The sequence below is a fragment of the Cygnus olor genome, chromosome 20, assembly GCF_009769625.2.
Source record: "Cygnus olor isolate bCygOlo1 chromosome 20, bCygOlo1.pri.v2, whole genome shotgun sequence".
Classification (NCBI taxonomy): Eukaryota; Metazoa; Chordata; class Aves; order Anseriformes; family Anatidae; genus Cygnus; species Cygnus olor.
Window position 1 is genome coordinate 4,054,180 of NC_049188.1, and position 16,667 is coordinate 4,070,846.

At 56.2% G+C, this 16,667-nt stretch overlaps 1 protein-coding gene across 5 annotated transcripts in view; it reads left to right on the forward strand.

Annotated features, from left to right (window-relative positions):
* CAMKK1 (calcium/calmodulin dependent protein kinase kinase 1) overlaps positions 1-16,667 on the forward strand; it is a 96,101-nt gene that overhangs the window by 41,021 nt on the left and 38,413 nt on the right. For all 5 annotated transcript variants that reach the window (XM_040532106.1, XM_040532107.1, XM_040532104.1 and 2 more), the window contains 2 exons: positions 9,086-9,133; positions 10,528-10,581. In XM_040532106.1, coding sequence (XP_040388040.1) covers positions 9,086-9,133; positions 10,528-10,581 — 102 coding nt within the window. The remainder of the gene's footprint in view (positions 1-9,085; positions 9,134-10,527; positions 10,582-16,667) is intronic.

Genomic DNA, 16,667 nt, shown 5'->3' on the forward strand with positions numbered 1-16,667 from the left:
CCCCCTAACTGTGCTGTTGGCGTACGGTAAGCTGTAACTGCTCACGGGAGTCTGTAGTCTTTTAAAGGAGTAAATCTTAAAGCAGTGTTTATTCTAAGCGGAAAAAATCCCTGAAACCAGGGATTATACTTGCTTGAAACAGCTGAACACCTTTATATCCATCCCCAAACCTGACACGTGCCTTCTTCAACCCTCACCGGGCTGGGACCCCTGGTGTGTAGCAGTAGCATGCAGGAGCCCCGTGAGGCTGTTCAGAGAAAGGGCTGTGGCCAAATGGATTTGCTTTGTGTCCCTGCAGTGCACGCCCTTTGGGGGTTTATCAGTCAAGGCAGCTTTGCCGCTGGTATTTTATGGATTTAAGCTTCTGGAGATTATGTATCTCCTATTACGTTTTGTCATTATTGAATGCATGATTTAATTTTATAAAGAGCTTAAATGCACTGGTGTTTCCTGCTCCTGTAAGGATTTTCTCTTGTCTCGGAAGCGTTTGCATGGCTTTGTAACAGCAGAGGTAGCTGAGGGCCGTGACCTCGTCCTTCAGAGGGGTTTCTCTGCTGCCTGCGGCCCCTCCTGCCCCCGTCCTGCGGGGCTGTCCCACGCGGGCGGTGCAGCAGGGCCGGTGAGGGAGTGGGTGCAGATGGAACTGAAACTTCAGCAGGGCTTTCTTTGAAAGTCAAGTGTAACAGAACTGGAGTAAATGGGCATTTCTTGAAGCAAAAATGTTAAGTCCTACTGGCTGGGAGGATTTTTAAGTAGGGAATGGGCTGACTGGGGTAGCAGAGAGGGAATGTCTGCCTAGTGGGGCTCGCAGCTGGTTTGGGAAAAAACTGTCTCGTGCATGTTTTGTCCCCCAAGCCAGGGCTGCCCCTGGTCCTGGGCACTGAGCAGGACGGAGGCAGCAGGCGGGCTCAGGAGCAGTGCCTGTCCGACCCCGACTCCTCCTCGCTGCCGATGGGGAGCCTGGTGCCCAGCGTCGTTCTCTGGTGCTGCCACACCGCTGCGGTGCTCTTGGGTGCTGTGATGCCCCTGCTGCGATGCCTAAATCCCACTGCGGGTCCTGCCCTGTGTCCTAAGCAGCCAAAATCACCGGAATTGAGACCTGGAGCCTAACATACACGGCTTAGTGCTTCCTTCCTGCAAGCAGGTGTTTTCCCCCGTACGTCTGAGAGGACAGTGCTGTGCACATGCAAATCAGCCACTGTCCACTGGGAACGTTTGCAAGTCACGGTAGCTGTGAGGTGGGTGACGGCTGGGAAGTGGATATCTGCATAAGATGAGCTGCAGAGATTGCAGCTCCTCTGACGACAGCCCTGTGCTTTAATAAAAGCTTCAGGAGGGCGAGGAGCCAGCTCCTGGGAACGGACGTGACCGGTGTGCCGGCGCTCCCCTCCTGCAGTGCTTGGCTGTGCCAGGAGCGGGGCTTGTCCGAAATCTGCTTCCAAGTATCTGCAGTCGAGTGCGATTCTAGCACGCTCCAGGCTGAAAGGAAATAGAAAATCCTCCTTGCACAGTGTTTGCATCTCAGGGAGCGATCGTTACTGCCTTGGGACGGGAGATGCTCGGTTAGAAATGCAGGTGCGGAGCCCTCCGTTCCCTGCTCCCGCAGCAGTCAGGCAGCTCTGTTTTTAAAGGTCACTTTGCTGTAACTATTTCGAGCCTTGCTCCAGTGCGGAGGAGATGCTCAGCAGTGCTGTGCTTATTAGAAGCCATCACTCGTGTTAATGGGGAGCGCTGCAGCAGCAGGCGGAGGGGAGGCTGGGCAAGAGCTGTGCGAGGTGCTCAGTGGCACTCGCTCCCCCAGCAGGGCCCTCGGGAGTAGCTTGTAGGGCCGGGATCTGTACCCTGTAAGAAACAGCGAAAGGACTGGGAAGATGCACACTTGTTTAGGAATTAAGTCTGAGGCTGACCACTCACTAATGAAGAATAAGCATGAAATTTGTGACAGCAAGAGGAGCACGCAGCCCAGCTCCAGCAGCCGGTGTGCCACCCGCCAGGTGCTGCCGAGAGCCTGCAGCACGGTGCCCGTTCTGTAGCTGTGTGGGACACGGGCAGTCCAGACACGAGCTGCACGGCTGGCCAACATGCAGCGGGAACTCGGAAGAGAAACGGGGAGCAGATCTTAGGTTGCTCCGTGCATTTGTTCGGTACGTTGGTTGTGAGCCGTGAGCGGAGCCTTGCTCGTGAGCTGGGAGGACCGAGCAGAGCCAGGAGATGGGGCAAAGCTTGTAAGAGCTACTGGGGACAAAGTGTTGGGGCTTTCGGTCCTACGGGGAATAAAATAACCCTGCGGTGAGAAATAGAATCACGGTGTGCTTAGCAGCAGCTGCCACTCTGTTTCCTGCTGATCATTTTGATGCTCAGACCCCCAGCGAGGAGGGAGGCTGGCAGGTCGCTGACACCTCGCCGGTCCCGGCGTTGCCCCTGCCCTCCCTGCCTGTGACCCCTTTGCACATCTGGTTCGAGGCAAGCACCACGTTTGTACCCCAGTCTGTCTCTCACCTGCTTAGGGCCCTTTGGGTGGCTGCTTTGTCCTTGCACTGAGAGCAGTGCCTTCCTGGTGGCAGGACGCCGTCGCGCTGGCTGGCAGCTGCAGTTAAGTTTCAGCCTGCACAGAAACGAGGATGAGGTTCGTGAGCAATCAGGCGTCTGTCGGCGGTACACGTGCAGGTACCATCCATGGGCCAAGGCGGATGGCACGGCCACGTATCCAAATTCCCTGTGTGGTGCCGATACTGAGCTAGGGCTGGATCTGCTTCCCCTCCCCGGGAGCGGAGCCTCGCTGCCAGCAGTTCCTCTGCCTTCGACCAGGAGAGGTAACGCAGGATCGTGCTCTGGGGAGGCGGGCTGTGACAGACGTGAATTTGCTGCTGCTCTCCTCCGAATTACAGCAGACCCATGAGTTCATTTAGCCGTGCTGCTGAGCTTTTTACCTCTGATTTAATACTTGTTCACAGTTCAGGAGGAGCACTTACACTCACGGACCCGAGGCCCCAGAGCCGAAGCTGCCTCGAGCCGTGGGCTCTGCCCCCGTCCCCGCACCCCGCGGCCAGCCCCGGCCTTCGGAGGGGGGCTGCTTGTGTGGGGCCTCCTGGGCTGGCCGTCTTGAGGCAGGGCCAGGGCTTGTTGTCTCATACAGACAGCTCATGCTCAACCGAGCAGAGCCACCAATTAGCTAATTGCCCTGGGACGAGGTGTTGGCAGCTGCTGGTTTCTTGCAGCCGCTGCCGACAAGCCTGGAGCTGCGATATTAACTCGGCAAGGGACGTAACTTGTTCTGCTCTCCTGGCAGTGGTGTTGTGCACTTAATTAACCCAATCTGCCACAGCTCCATGAAAATGGATCCGCAATTTTCAAAGCACAGGGTGTGAGGCAGGTTCCCTGCTTGGTTCCCCCCTCTCTTAGGCTCTCGGTGGCCCGTCCCCTGAAGGTCCTTCCAGCCCCGTGCTCCTGCTGGGAGTGCCCATGAGGCTGGCGGGATTTTTCCTTGCTTTTCTCATCAGAGTTTCGCTCCACCAAGGGAGCGGCTTTGCCTTTAGCTGTGGCACAGAGTTATTAGGCTGAAGCTATTAAAGGTGCATCGCTCTGCAGAGCTCAAGCACAGGGCCCAGAATTTAGGTCGCCGGCCCGCACTGCCTCTGCCGAGGTGTGGTACTGGCAGCGTGGTGGAGAAGAGGCCTTTCCATGGGGTTGCTAAATGTACCTTAAGCTTCACTGCTCGGATGAGGGCCCGGCCCTGGTGCGTACCAGGAAAAGGGCGAGAGCCTGCGAACAAATTGCTACAGCCCTACAGGATCTCGTCGCTGGGTCTGACAGAGCGTGGCCTACCTGGAGTGGGTGCGGGTGCTACCTGCTGGGAGCTTGCATTGGAAGGTGCAGTGCCGCTATTTTATTTGGCCATCCCAAGGCAACCTTTTGAGGTAGCCGAGAGAACTTCCATTTGGCGAGCAGCTAGACAGAGCTGTCTTTTTTCAGACTTTCTCCCCAGAGCTGCCCGCACCGTCAATTGCTTTATCCTCCTCCAGTCTCTGCTGAGTTCTCTTTCACACGTTCCCTTTCTCTCCCCTGGATCCATCCTGGCAGCCCGGCGTGGTCCTCCCAGCCCTGGCAGCAGCGTGGTGTCTCCGCCGGGGCTCAGCACCTCGTCCTGCAGCTCCCCGCTGTGTGGGTGGCCCTGCATGCTTGAGCAGGAGCGCAGAGGATGAAACTTTCCCTGCTTGGTGCTGCTGCTGACCCGAGCCCAAGGCTGGAGGGTGAGCTGACAAAGGGAATTTTCCTACACTCCAAGTCTGCAGCTCATCCCAGAAAATAAATCACGGCTCCGTCCTTCCTTCCCTTGCCTTTCCATGGCTTTATCGTGCGCCTCCTGCTTGTCTGGCCGACTGCTTGCCAGCAGCTGGTGTCGAGAGCTGTGAGAGGCGGTGCTGGTGGTGGGCTACACCCAGGTCTTCCCTCAAGTCCCTGGAGCAGCCAGGTTTTCTCCCCAAGGTTGTGATTTCCTTGCTGTGCACCAAGATAACCCCCCGAGGGGCTTGGGCAGCCGTGGGGCCTGGGTTTCGGCACGGCTGGCCTCCCTGTCCAGCCCCACCAGTCCCCGGACTCGTTTCTTGTAGAGGTCTTGCTGTGGGGCTCAAGCTGCGGTTCTCTTGAAAAGATCAAAGATAAGTGGGAAACATTCCTTCAAAGGAGAATCCCCCACGGACGTTGCTAATTTCTTTTCCTAGGACTAATTAACCTTTATTTAAAAGTTACATTTCCGATTTACCTAAAGCTCGGTCTTAAGGGTGTAGGGTGGAGAGGAGGAGAAAGCCCAAAGCCAGAGCTGCGGCGGGGCTGCCTCTGTCCCGCTGGGCTCAGCACCCTCCCTCGGGGCTCGGAGGGGCTGGGGAAGCTCAGCTGCCACGCTGCACGCTGAGAAAATACAAAGCACGGAACTGTGCCGGCAGGTTTGGAGCTGAAGTGTGGAAGAAGACGTCTCTGTTCTTGTGGCCTCTCTCCAGATGAGACTCCGGGCACCCAGCGGGCGCCTGGGATGCTGCCCCCGGGTTTGGAGGGCCGGGTGGGTGAGCCCAGGCTGGTGCTGAGCTTTGGCGTTGTGCTGCCTGCACGGCCCCAGCAGGTCCCGGCGCTGGCTGCGAGTCCTGCGCCTCTTTTGGGTCATGTTTCAAACCTGGCTTTCCTACCTCCATGAGCGCTGGGCCTCCTGTGCGTCCTGCTCTGTCCCTTAACAGCTTTCTGATTCGTATTGACTGCTGCCCCCGATGCCCCCTGTCTGGCTTGTATTTTCACTTAGGCTGTTTTTAGAACTGCTTTCGCTTCCCCTTCCAGCTGGGATGATTTTAAAACAGCGTTGTCATCATTAGTGACTTGTAGTTCCCAGTTTTCCTTCCCATGCTTCTCTTTAAAATGTATCTTGATGAAACTCAACTGTTTGAATTCGGCTTCTTTTAAGGACGGAATTTTTCCCGGTATCTGTATGTGCGGCCAGCCTAACGATTTTTGAAGACGTCTTCCTTTGGACATTAGCCCTGGCTCTTCCTTTCCACTCCATCGCCCCCCTTGGGCAGCGAAGGTGCAGTTCTCAGTTCCTTGGGGTTTGTCACAGCGCTGGCAACAGTGGATTTATGGATTAGGCCCGCACTCTGGCCTCTACCTTGCTTTATGACTTTTTGATTGATTTCTGTGTTCTCTGTAGCTTTGACCTCGCCTCCTTCTCTTGAGCAATACCTTGGACATGCAAACAAAGGGGGCACCTGGTTTTTAAGGTGGAACAATTACTGCACACTGGGGTGGGCACCGCACACTAATTTACCCACAGCTTTCATTAAAATTTCATTTCATTTCACTCATTCATATCGTATTTATCAGCAGTTGCAGTTACACGGACGTGATGCAATCAGCAGGGCCGTACAATGTTATCTCTAAGAACACTTGGCCCAGAGGTAGGGGTTGGTGTCTGATAAAGACGTGGTACAGCTGTCCCGCTCCCAGCAGGAGCCCAAACACCAACACAACAACAACGCTGCCAGTCTGCAGTGACACGTGGTGGGAGTCACCAGAGCTGTGAACTATGGTCTTTCTGCAAGAAGAAAAAGAAAAAAAAAAAGGTAAAAAGCACCTGTAATCTGGTTTGGGTTTTGCTGAGTCGAGCTCCAAGTGCCCAGAGCGTGGCAGAAGGCAGGAGGCTGCTTTGCAGCAGGCGTGGGTCCGGCTGGGGACTGATGCAGAGCTCCGGGGCCGTGCTGCAGAGCCGTGCCCTGGCATCAGCCTTCCCTTGGCCCCTCGCGTGGTGTTCCCACTGCAGTACTTCTGCAATTCTTTCCAAGAATCGTTCCCCCAGTGTCGTGGCATCGCCTGTGAGCCCCGCGTGGCACAAGGGAGGAGCCCAGGAGGTGGGAGCGAGCCCGGTGAGAGTTTCCCCATCTCTGCGGCGACGCCGTTCTGCGCGGGGCAAGGCCGGGGGAACACGAGGCCGAGCACGGGGAAACCAGGCCAGGAGCCATCACCAGAAACTGCTCCTGCTTAGTGGGTGAAAATCACCCCAACGCCAAGCACAGCCCCAGGCTGGGAAGTGAATCTGCTGACTGGGGGCTTTAGGGCAGCTGTCCTCTGTGTGTCTGTACCTGGGGTCCTGCATCCCTCTGGGGAGGGCAGGCCTTTAAAATTCAGGGAGCTTTTCCTTCTCCGTACGTTTCAGTGGCCTTGTGCTTTGCGTCTTGTCTTTTACTCGTCTCCTCTCTTGCTGCTTCTAGTTCTGATTGATTGGGTTTTGCCTTTGGAAAGATTTTATAAGCTTTGCTAGCGGCGGAGTTAATGCACTGCTGTGGCTCCATTACTCACTGTTGGCTCTTTCTCCCTGTCAGGGTGGTGGAAAAAAACTTCCTTTGCTGGAAACAAGATGAAGATTTAAATCATTCCTTGTAGTCCTGACAGGGCACTGCTTGCAAGCTTAAAAAGTCATCATTTCCCCGGTTCTTCATTCTCCTTCACTGTGGTGATGGCTTGCGCTGGAAGTGCTTTCTGCTTCGTGGGGGGGAATTGCCCCAGTTACCGCCCCCTGCACCAGTGCCCTGATGCACCTTGAACAGACCAGTTCACACCCAGTGATGTTTGTAATGGAGAGGATGGGGCTGTGACACCTGCCTGTTCTGACGTGCGCTGGGGGTGCCTGGCACCCCTTCTGCTGTCCCGGTGCTGCTGCTGCACATTGCAGGGCTATTTGGAGGCTTACGAGAGGTCTGACCAACCTGTCTGCGGGTTTTGTCTCAGCCTCGTTCACAAAGTGCCAGGCGTGGAGGCTGGGAGTGAGTTGCCAGCCTGGTTTAATGCTTGGCAGGCCCAGGGAGAGCTATGGTTTCTAAAAACACTGGGGCAGCGTGGCCTAAAGCAGCACACACCGTGCACACCGCTCGGAAACTCTCCCCTTCCCTCCCTCCGTGGCGTTTAGGGCTGTCCCCTCGCTGAAACGCTGGGTTAAGTCAGGACCAAGGCAAAAACCACTGCAGCGTCGCCAGATCTCTCCTCGACTGAACATTTACAAAATGCTGAGCCTGGGGCACCCGTTTTCCCCTCTCCTGAGGGATGGGGGCTTGGTGGTGCTCCAGGGGGATAAGGGGCGATGCCTTTGCACTCCCTGGGTCCAGCTCCTCAGTGCTGCAAGACCCCGGTGCCCTGGGCTGTGGTCTCCGTGCCGCTGCGGGCCCTTTGTGGGCGCACGGGAGGTGTGCAGGGCAGGCGTGTGGAAATACAGGTGCTTGGGCTCCAGCAGAATGGCGTCTCACCTGAATTTTTGGAGGAGCACTGCCAGGGTAAGATGGACTTTGCAGGGTTTCTTTTCTTGTTTTTCTGCGAGACCGACAAACCCCCAGAAATGTTGCGGTGCTGTAAATAATTCCGTTCCTCAACATCTGCTCCTTCTGCTACGAGCTGCTGAAAGGGCAGCCTGACCTTCAGAGCCAGCGGTTCCCAGGGAGGGCAGGGGAAATTGAGCCTTTATTACCAATGTGTGTGTCAGGGCTTCGGTTTTATTCACAGAATATAGCCCCGTGGGCTCAGCTAAATGGTGCCAAGGCACAACCCAGCTGCCGACAAGCAGATAGCAGGAGGAGATGCTTGAAGAAAATAGATGGAGCTGAGCAGACACAGAGCAACCTCTTGGCTGACTCCTCGGCACCCGGTGGTCTGAGCTCTGTGGCCTCCAGTGCCAGGAGCTGGTTGGCACCTTGTCCTCAGCGTACAGACTCCTCGTCCGTGACTAATCTCCCTGCCGTTGTTGCTTTTTAACTCGCTCATGTTTTCAGCTGCCGCAGCATCGTGCAGCCAAGAGCTGCAAGGGTTCACCCGGCACCAGCGCGAAGTCTGATTTCCTTCTTGTACTTAATGAGGACGGAGGGGCCAGCCCCAAGCGCAACGAAGCTGCAGAGCTCTTGCTACCTCGGTGGAAAAAAAACATCTTCCTTTAGGTAGTGCAGTGCTAAAGGGAGCCGCGGATTTAGCATGTGCGTGAATTTTTAGCAGTGCATTAATTACAACCCTGCCAAGGCCATCCGTCTGCATCCACCACCCATCAGCTCCTGGAGCTGCGGAGCTCGGTGGCTTATAAACCAAGACCAGGCCTGCTTCGGGGTGGTTTTATTTCAGTACTGTCAGCTGAGGGGAATCCCTTATTTGTTGCGTTGCAGAGGAGCGTGACTGCGTTTTCTCCTCAAAGAGCAGCCCGCGATTCGCCTGGGGCCTCCGCGGGTGCAGCCAGGCTGCGCCGGGTGTTTGTCCCCGTGGTACGAAAGCTGCTGTCGGATGCGGTCGGGGACTGTAAAGGGCCAGGGTGCGTTGGGCTGAGCCTGGCGCGGCGCCGGTGCCTCGGGGCAGAGGTGCTGCCGGAGGTGCTGCAGCACGGCTGGAGCTGGAACTCGGCCGTGGCAGCTCCGTCCTCAGCCGCCAAAAGTGCCGCGCTGGGAGCGTAGCGGGGAACGGTTTAAGTGAGGCTTAGCCTTCCGTTGTTCAGCACGCTGCCTCTGCTCGGTACTGAATCAAACTCGGTCACTTCCTTTTACCAATACCCTAATTTTCTTCTCCTTTTGATCCACAGGACTGCGTGCAGTTAAACCAGTACAAGCTGCAGAGTGAAATAGGCAAGGTACGTTCCTGGAGCCTGTTTGTCGCAGGCGACCGCATGCACACACGTACGTACGGGTGGAAAGTCTGTGCCAGCCCCAGGGGTTTTACTGGTCAGGCCTTCCTGAAACCTGCGTTTGTTTTCTTTGGGGCTTTTATGTTTGTTTGTTTGCCTTGTTGGTTTGAGCAAGTTTTGTTCAAGGTCGAAGTGGAACCACTTCCTCTGGAATCTGCATTTGTTTCCCTTCCCTCTGGAGGTGGTTAGGTTGGCTTTCTTCCAAGGGATTTGCTTGCCAAATGTGACACTAAGTGCTTGTGATGCATAAATACAGCCCAACAAGGGGAAAAAAAAAAACAACAAAAAAAATCAGGGCAGGTGTTTGGTCCCTGCCAGGACTAGTGCAAGTTTTAATTTCAGTGAACGAGCTGCTGGTTTAGTTGTAGTGCCTGCTTCAAAGACGCGGAACGGTTCAGGAGAGATTCCTCCAAAGTTATTTGGAGGTCCGGGCTGGTGAGCAGCTCAGACACCTGCGTGCGTGGACGCCTGCCAGCGCTGCAGATGGGTCCACCAGCAACTCTGCTTTCTGGAAGCTTTTGCCTACTGCTTTGCAGTCAGCGTGTTGCAGTCGAAAGCAACTGCACGCTGTGCTGCAGAGACTTTCAGCGCGGGTTTTATTAGTTCAGACTCCTCTGCAAAGCAGGAGGCCCCAGGCTGGGAGGGGATGCGCCCTGCCGAGGCGCGTGGGGGATCCAGCAGGGCGTAAGGCTGGGGGCACCGCGCTGCCTGCTGGGGGAACCACCACGAGGTGTGCTGGCCGCTGAGGGCTGGCTCCGACCGACGGCTTTTGTTGTTGGCTTCAGTCTGGTTGAAGCAGAGTGCGAGGCCTTCCCCCAGCAGTAGGCTTGCTCCTGCCTCCTTCCCTGCACCCCGAGGTTAGCAGAGGGCCTGCTGGACCTGCTGTCCTGGATCAGCTGGGCGGCTTGTCCATCTCCTGTGGGACCTGGACCTTCATTCCAGCTCTCCTTGAAGTCAAGAGAGGTGTTTTGAAGGCTGTGGTGTTCATCCCACTCGTTTGTTCAGCAGACATATGTCAGGGTGATACCTCGCAGTAGTCTCCTGCTGAAAATGGGCTTGAGCAGGAAAGGTGTCCAGGCAAAGTTTCCAAACTTGCACCAGAAATAATCTGCTGAAATGATTCGATCTCCTCCCTCCCCGTGTATGACTTGAGACAGGCAGCGCCTTTGTCTCGGGGCAGGAGGCGATGAGCTAGCACGCACCTCCTCCAGGCATTAATCCTCAGCAAATGCCCGTGGCGCCATCAGGGCTGCCAAAACATGCAAGGTGGTGCTCTGCCAGCCTTCAGCAGCAAGGAGACAAGGTGCTGAGCTGACGGTGCAATTTGTTTTTATTTTTAGGGTTCCTACGGCGTTGTAAAGCTGGCCTACAACGAGAACGATGACAAGTATTATGTAAGTGTCTCTCTGCTTTGCTCATTGCTGCTGCCACTGCTCCTCATTCCCTTCTGCACCCCTGAGAGCCACATCCCCCTTGCCTTGCTGCTTTTAGCAGATGCATTTCTGATCTGGGCAGCACGCAAGGCACCAAACATCCCCGTTAGGCAGGGAGCAATGTGCTGCTGGCTGCGCACCTGCTTGCACGCATGTGTGGCGAGAGGGAAACCGGGTGGGCTGCGTTATGCAACACACAGGGACCTCGGAGGCAGGCTGCAGAAGCGTGCTGCTGAGTTGTCTTGACATTTCTGGCTATGAAGCAGGTCACCTGAAATCAGAGGCGTGTGTGGGCGGTGGTACTCAGCACCTGCTGTGCGTCGGAGGCTCAGCCTGCAACGAGCGCGCCTGTTTCCCGAGGACACAGGAGGGTTTAGCAGAAAGATGCTGAGCAGTGCCTGGCTCTGCGGTATCTTACCCCCTTGCAGGATGCCTCCCCACACACTGAACGGGGATGCAGTGCAGAGAGCACTCAAATGCTTTCCTGAGCTGAAGGCAGAGTTGAAGGGTTTGGGCTTCAAAAAGGCTGCTTATGCAGAAGGCTCCTCATCTGTCACTCCCATTTCAGAGGCAGGCAAATCCGAAAGGTCCCAGCTGGGGTTCCTGCAAAATCCACTGGCGGAAAACACGTTCGTGTCCCTCGGCTTGCCCTGCGGCAAGTTTTGTGTGGGCTGAGAGCAGGAGCTGGGCAGCTGGCGAAAGGAAAGCTGCGTGTGGAGGTGCCTGAGGGCTGGGGGAAGCGGCTTGCTTTGAGCAGGTTGTGCTGGGTGACGGGCGGGTGTCTGCTGAGCGGCGCCGGCCAACCCAAACCCAGCTGCTCAGCAACGTGTCGGTGCTGGGGCCAGCACGTGGCAGTCCTGCTCTCCCTGCTGCGATGGAGCAGCCTCGAGGTGGTAAGGGGCCCGTCAGGGTGTCTGGGCAGATTCGTGCACTGCTGCCTGCCCCAGTGCACAGCCGCCGGTCCGACAGGGAGGGGAGTAGCAATGTGCCGTGGGGACGTCCTCACTCCCGTGGGGCTGGGAGTGACTGCAGTCAGCCCTGCTGTTCCCCAGCTGCTTTTTTCCCCCAGCGCTTGGATTTACAGGTGACGTGCCAGGCTGGAGGGCCTGGGTGGGAGTTGCATGCCTGTCTGTAGCCCTTCTGTGCTAGCATCAGGCACGACATTGCAGGAGGAATACCGTGAAACGAAGGATGGAAGAGATGAGACAAAAATCTGGAAGGGGTGCCCTGGAGCTGGCCCAGCAAAGGAACCGCAGTTCTATGATTCTTTCCATCCCCTGTGCCTTCCAGGCTGACTCACCCAGCGCCCTGGAGCGCTGAGGTTGCCACCAACTCCCTTCCTCTGCTGCCCTCCCACCGCTCCCTCTGGTGCCTGGAGCAACACAGCTTTGCCCTGCATCTCTCTATCCCCGCAGCCTGACCAGGGTCAGCAGCACAGAGCGGGGAGCGCATCACATCACATCACATCACATCACCTTTATTGCTGTGATCACATTTTTTCTTTGAAAATCATAACCTTTATGTTTTGGCACTGGCTTTCAGTGGCGGGAGTCGCAGTGCTGCTCAGAGGGGCAGGGCAGTCGTCACACTGCGGAAGGGGAGAGGTGGGTGTGGAGCATCGCGTGCTGCCTCTGTCCGTGTTTTGGATGAAGGTTAACGCCTGGGATGTAGATCTAGCTGGTCAAAGCCAAAAGGGAAAGCCTGTGTCCCGCCTAGCCTGACGTGTGTTAGTTAATCCCCACTTAATCTCCATTTCTTCTTCTAATCTAGACAAACGCTTTGAAGCTGCTGCAGCCGGAGTGGCTCCCGTGTCAGGACACTTCTGTGTCAGCCTCGCCACCCGGTTTGATGCCCAGCCCGGCGCCGCAGGGATGTGCTCTGTGGTCTGCCCCGCTCCTCTTGGTGTGGGGTCGAGGCAGGGGCTGGGGCAGACTGCAGCAGGGACCTGCAGCCACCTGCATTTCATTGCTGTGCACGTAAGCAGAAGGGAGGGGAGAGGGCAGATGGCTGCCCTGCCGCCCTGCAGAGGACAGGCTGCGACGCTAATGCCTGAATTTCGTGTGCTTTCTAACCTTTCGGCTGGGGCAGTGGGAGCTTTTTCCCTTCCCCCATCCTTCCAGGGGCTCGTGCTAATGTTTTCCAGAGGGGGAGCCTCTCCCAGAGAGACCTCCACTTTCCCAAGACGTGAAAGCGGTCCAGGGGCTGGCAGGCTTTTTAAAGCTTCAGAGAAGCCGGAGCAAATTGCATAATTAGCTAACGGTTGCTTAGCTCCCTGCGCCTCCCGGTGCGTCCGACCGACGTGCTGCTTCCAGCGCTGAGATAACCTCCACGGGGCTCTGCCTATCGCTCCTGTCCGAGGCTGCTGCAGCACACCCTGACCCACCGCGACAGGTATCGAATGCAAACGTGTGCTACCAGCCACTGCTAGGAGCAACTCTGGTTCTGGGGAGGGTGTTTTCCCCCAGATCTGGCTCTGGAGGGTTGGTTTTGTCTCAGTGGTGTAAGGCAGTAACAGATAACGGGAGGAAATCAGTCCTCGGTTGGCATTTAGTGAGCAGCCCTACTGGTTGATTCACGTGGCACGAGGCCAGGACGCTGCTGCCTGCTTTATTTTCTTTAAGCAAGCGTGCTGCAATAAAAAGGAGCAAAACTTTAAAGCAGAAGGAATGATTCTGGAGTGTAATTCAGAGCGTGACACCCCGATTCTTGCTGAGGGACAGGGCCCTTTGCTAGTTCTTTGCTTAAATGCAGAATTTGGAGGTACCACGAATTGAATTTAGCTCCTGACAAAGTGAGTGGAAAGATTTCTCTTGCTTTAATGAGTCTTGGGTCTGGCCTAGAATTAGGAAAAACTCTGATCGCCACATCTGGGAAAAATGTAGATGGGCTGTATTTATTTTGTGGGCTGTTCTACCTTCCATTAATGATGAGAAAGTGCTTCCAGGAGCTGCTGCGAACAACCGCAGTGCTGGGAAGCTGCTGATTTACACCAGCGGATGCAGGGAACACGTCAGCCTGGGGAAATGGAGCAGCCAGCACCAGGTACGTGACCGGTGCCCCCTCCGAGGAGGAGACCCCCTGGGCGGCAGAGCTGGCTCCCGGAGCAGAGACCCCGCCACGGCGCTGGATTCTGGCTGCTGGGGAGTGCGAAGCCGCTACAGCAGCGTCGGCAAGGCTCTGCCAAGGAGCTCGTCACAGCTGGAAAGGTTTCGGTGTCACAGTTTGCAGGAGATGCTTTGACAGTGAGTAGGGGAAAAAAGGCAAAAAAAAAAAGCCAAGCTCTGCAAAAGAGCAGCAAATAAAAAGCGAAGGCAAATGTGTCCAGGCGGAGATGGAGTTTGGAGTCATTGTGCTGGTGGAATTTGATTCTGCCATGCCTCAGGTCATGTCTCCTTCCTATTTCCAATCTCTAAATCAGCTTGCAGAGAAAAGTGGTTATGATGGACATTTGTTACGCTAGCTCTGGACAAGAGCAATAGCATGGGAGGTTGTCAGGGAGTTTCCATTTTTTTCCTTTTTTAATCCGGTTTCCTAAGAAACAAGATTTGTGTGGTCGTGCGCTCTGCCTGCCTCTACCTCCCGACCTTTGCATCGAAGGCTCTTTTCTACCGAGTCGCAGTGGTGGGGAGAAGTTCCTCCCAAACTGATGAACCCAGAGAGCTGAATAAAGTGCTGCTGCTGAGGAAGAGTGGCCAACAGCAAGCCTTGAACCTTGCCAGCCCCTGGAGAGCTGGGACACGGAGGACGGTGGACGGGAAGGCACAGCTCCCACGTTCTTCACCTTCGCTCGTACCTGCTGTTGAGCTGCTGCCAGTTCTGCTGCAGGGCACTCAGGACCAGGGAGATCATTTCTGGCTTCCTCTCACAGCCCGTGCTGTTCAGAAGCAAGGAGCTGGATCACCCAGGGTTAAAGGGGGAGCCAGATTTTGGGGGCCTGGCAGCCGAGCCTGTCTGGTTTAGGCTTTTCTTTACCCGCACAGCATTTCTCTCTCCTGGCAGAGCCGCTTAGCCACGTCGTTGTCAGACAGGACAGGTGGAGAAGGGCTGGGAATGTGCTCTGATCCGCTCAGCACTCCCCCAGGGTGCTGGATCACGGTCTAGCAGAGGATTTAGGTGGTCAGTAGCGAGGCTTTGAGCCACATCCCACTGCCATGGGAGCGGCAGGTAAGGACCATGCGTAGGCTTTCTGCCCTTGCACGGGTTTGGGTCCCTTGCAACGCAAGTCCAATTGAAATGACATCCAAGTTACCAAATAAAATGCCATCCTGAGTGTTGCGAGAGCATCACAAGGCACGAGTGGGAAGTTCCCTGAGCTCACTGCTTTGTCACCCTCCTCCCCCAGCTGAGGGACATTTTCCTGTCGCCATCACCAGACGGGGGCTTTGGCTTTGAGGCCTCACTGTTGCGACAGCAGCTGTGTCCCAGGCATCCCTCCTGGGGTTTATTCACGTAAACCTGGGGTCTCCTTCCCCTGGGTGTCCTCACAAAACTGCTTTGCTGTGGCTTCAAGCTGCAGGGTTGCTAGGAGGGAGAGCGGGAGACTGAGATAATAAAGGTACATCAGAGAGGAGCACGGGGTTCCTGCTGCCTCTCGGAGGGCAATGTCACGGCCTGTGCCCACGTGTCACTCGGAAGGAAGGTGGGCGCAGGGCGCGTGTAGGGAAGTCTCTGAGGCTCCCTCTCTTCCTGAGGAAGCCGAAGCAATGCTTAGCAGTGCGAAGGGAAAATCCCTCGGCCTGGCTCTGAGCTGATTCTTTATCAGGAAGGCATTAGCTGAGTAATTAGCTCTGCCTGCGAGTGGAAATGTCACTGGCACTTTGAGACCCGTGAGCCCGAAGGAGCGGTTTGCCGAGCATCCCTGTGCTGTTCCCATTCCGTGCAGCTACAATTAGTGGGGAAGCCTTGCCCTGCCAGCTCCTGCTGTAATTAGAGTGAAGCTTCTCTGCCGTGTGCGCTCGTCTCTGCTCTGGTGACAGTTCAGTGCCTCTGGCCTGCTGCACGACGAAGTTTGTTCTCCGTCCCCTGTTTCTGTTTGGAAGTGCAGGGGGTAAGGTGCTCTCTTCTCATCCAGCCCTGCTTGCATGATAACAGACACCAAGGCTTTGGAGGTGGTGTGAGCACGTCCTGGCGCCTCTTCCCTGGCCGTGGAGGCGGCTTGTAGTCAGCTTGCCCACAACACAGTGACCCCCTCTCGTCTCCCCGTCACCCCTCGTAGCATCCTGCAAGGAGCCCGGCTGGCAGCAGGAGCTCTTGTGCCCTCCGTTTCTGTCCACAAGAGCAATTTGTGTCATCACTGGTGCCCCTCTCTGTCCCTTATGCTTCCTTCTGACCTTCCCCGAGCCTCCCTAGGCAGGACTGGGCTGATGCAGCCGTAGCGGGGTGCTGGTTCAGCTCCTGGGGCTGGATTCCCCACGCAGTGGTGCAGCTGGGTCTTTTCTGCAGCAAACTGCGTCTTCTATTTCTTGCTTCTCTAAAGTCCATTGCCAGAAGGCAGAGAAGACTCAGGTGGGCAAGGGGAGCCTTCTCCTCCTGGGCTGGAGCTGGTTGAGAGAGAAAAAGGCGTACAGCACCCTGCAGACTTCCCTTGTGGGGAGAGAAAGGTAGGGAGTGTGGGAAGTCCTCTGGGCCCGGCCGTCCTCAGAGGAGGTTGTGCACATCCTGGATCCCCTTTCAGCAGACTGAATCACTTGGCTGCCTGTGTTGGACACGGCCTCATGCTAACTGAGAGCTGAGTCCTGAGCCTGTCTCTCAACGCCATCGTTCCCAGCAGCTGGCTCAGGAGCTGTCAGACAGGACCGAGAACCACACTGAGCCACTTTCTGTTACATGGCTGCAAACCCAGAGGGTTTTGCTGGATCAGTACCGAAAATAACGACTGAGTATCACGAGCTGTGAGCCGTGGGAGCACGGGTGGGAGCGTGGGACGTGGGGCACGTGGCAGCGCTGCTGCCAGCAAGAGCAGCTCCAAGGAGCTCTCCAAAACGGCTCGGTGACCTGCCCCTGGCGCGTGCATTAAATATGGGCAGTGTGCGGAGCCTGCCCCCGTG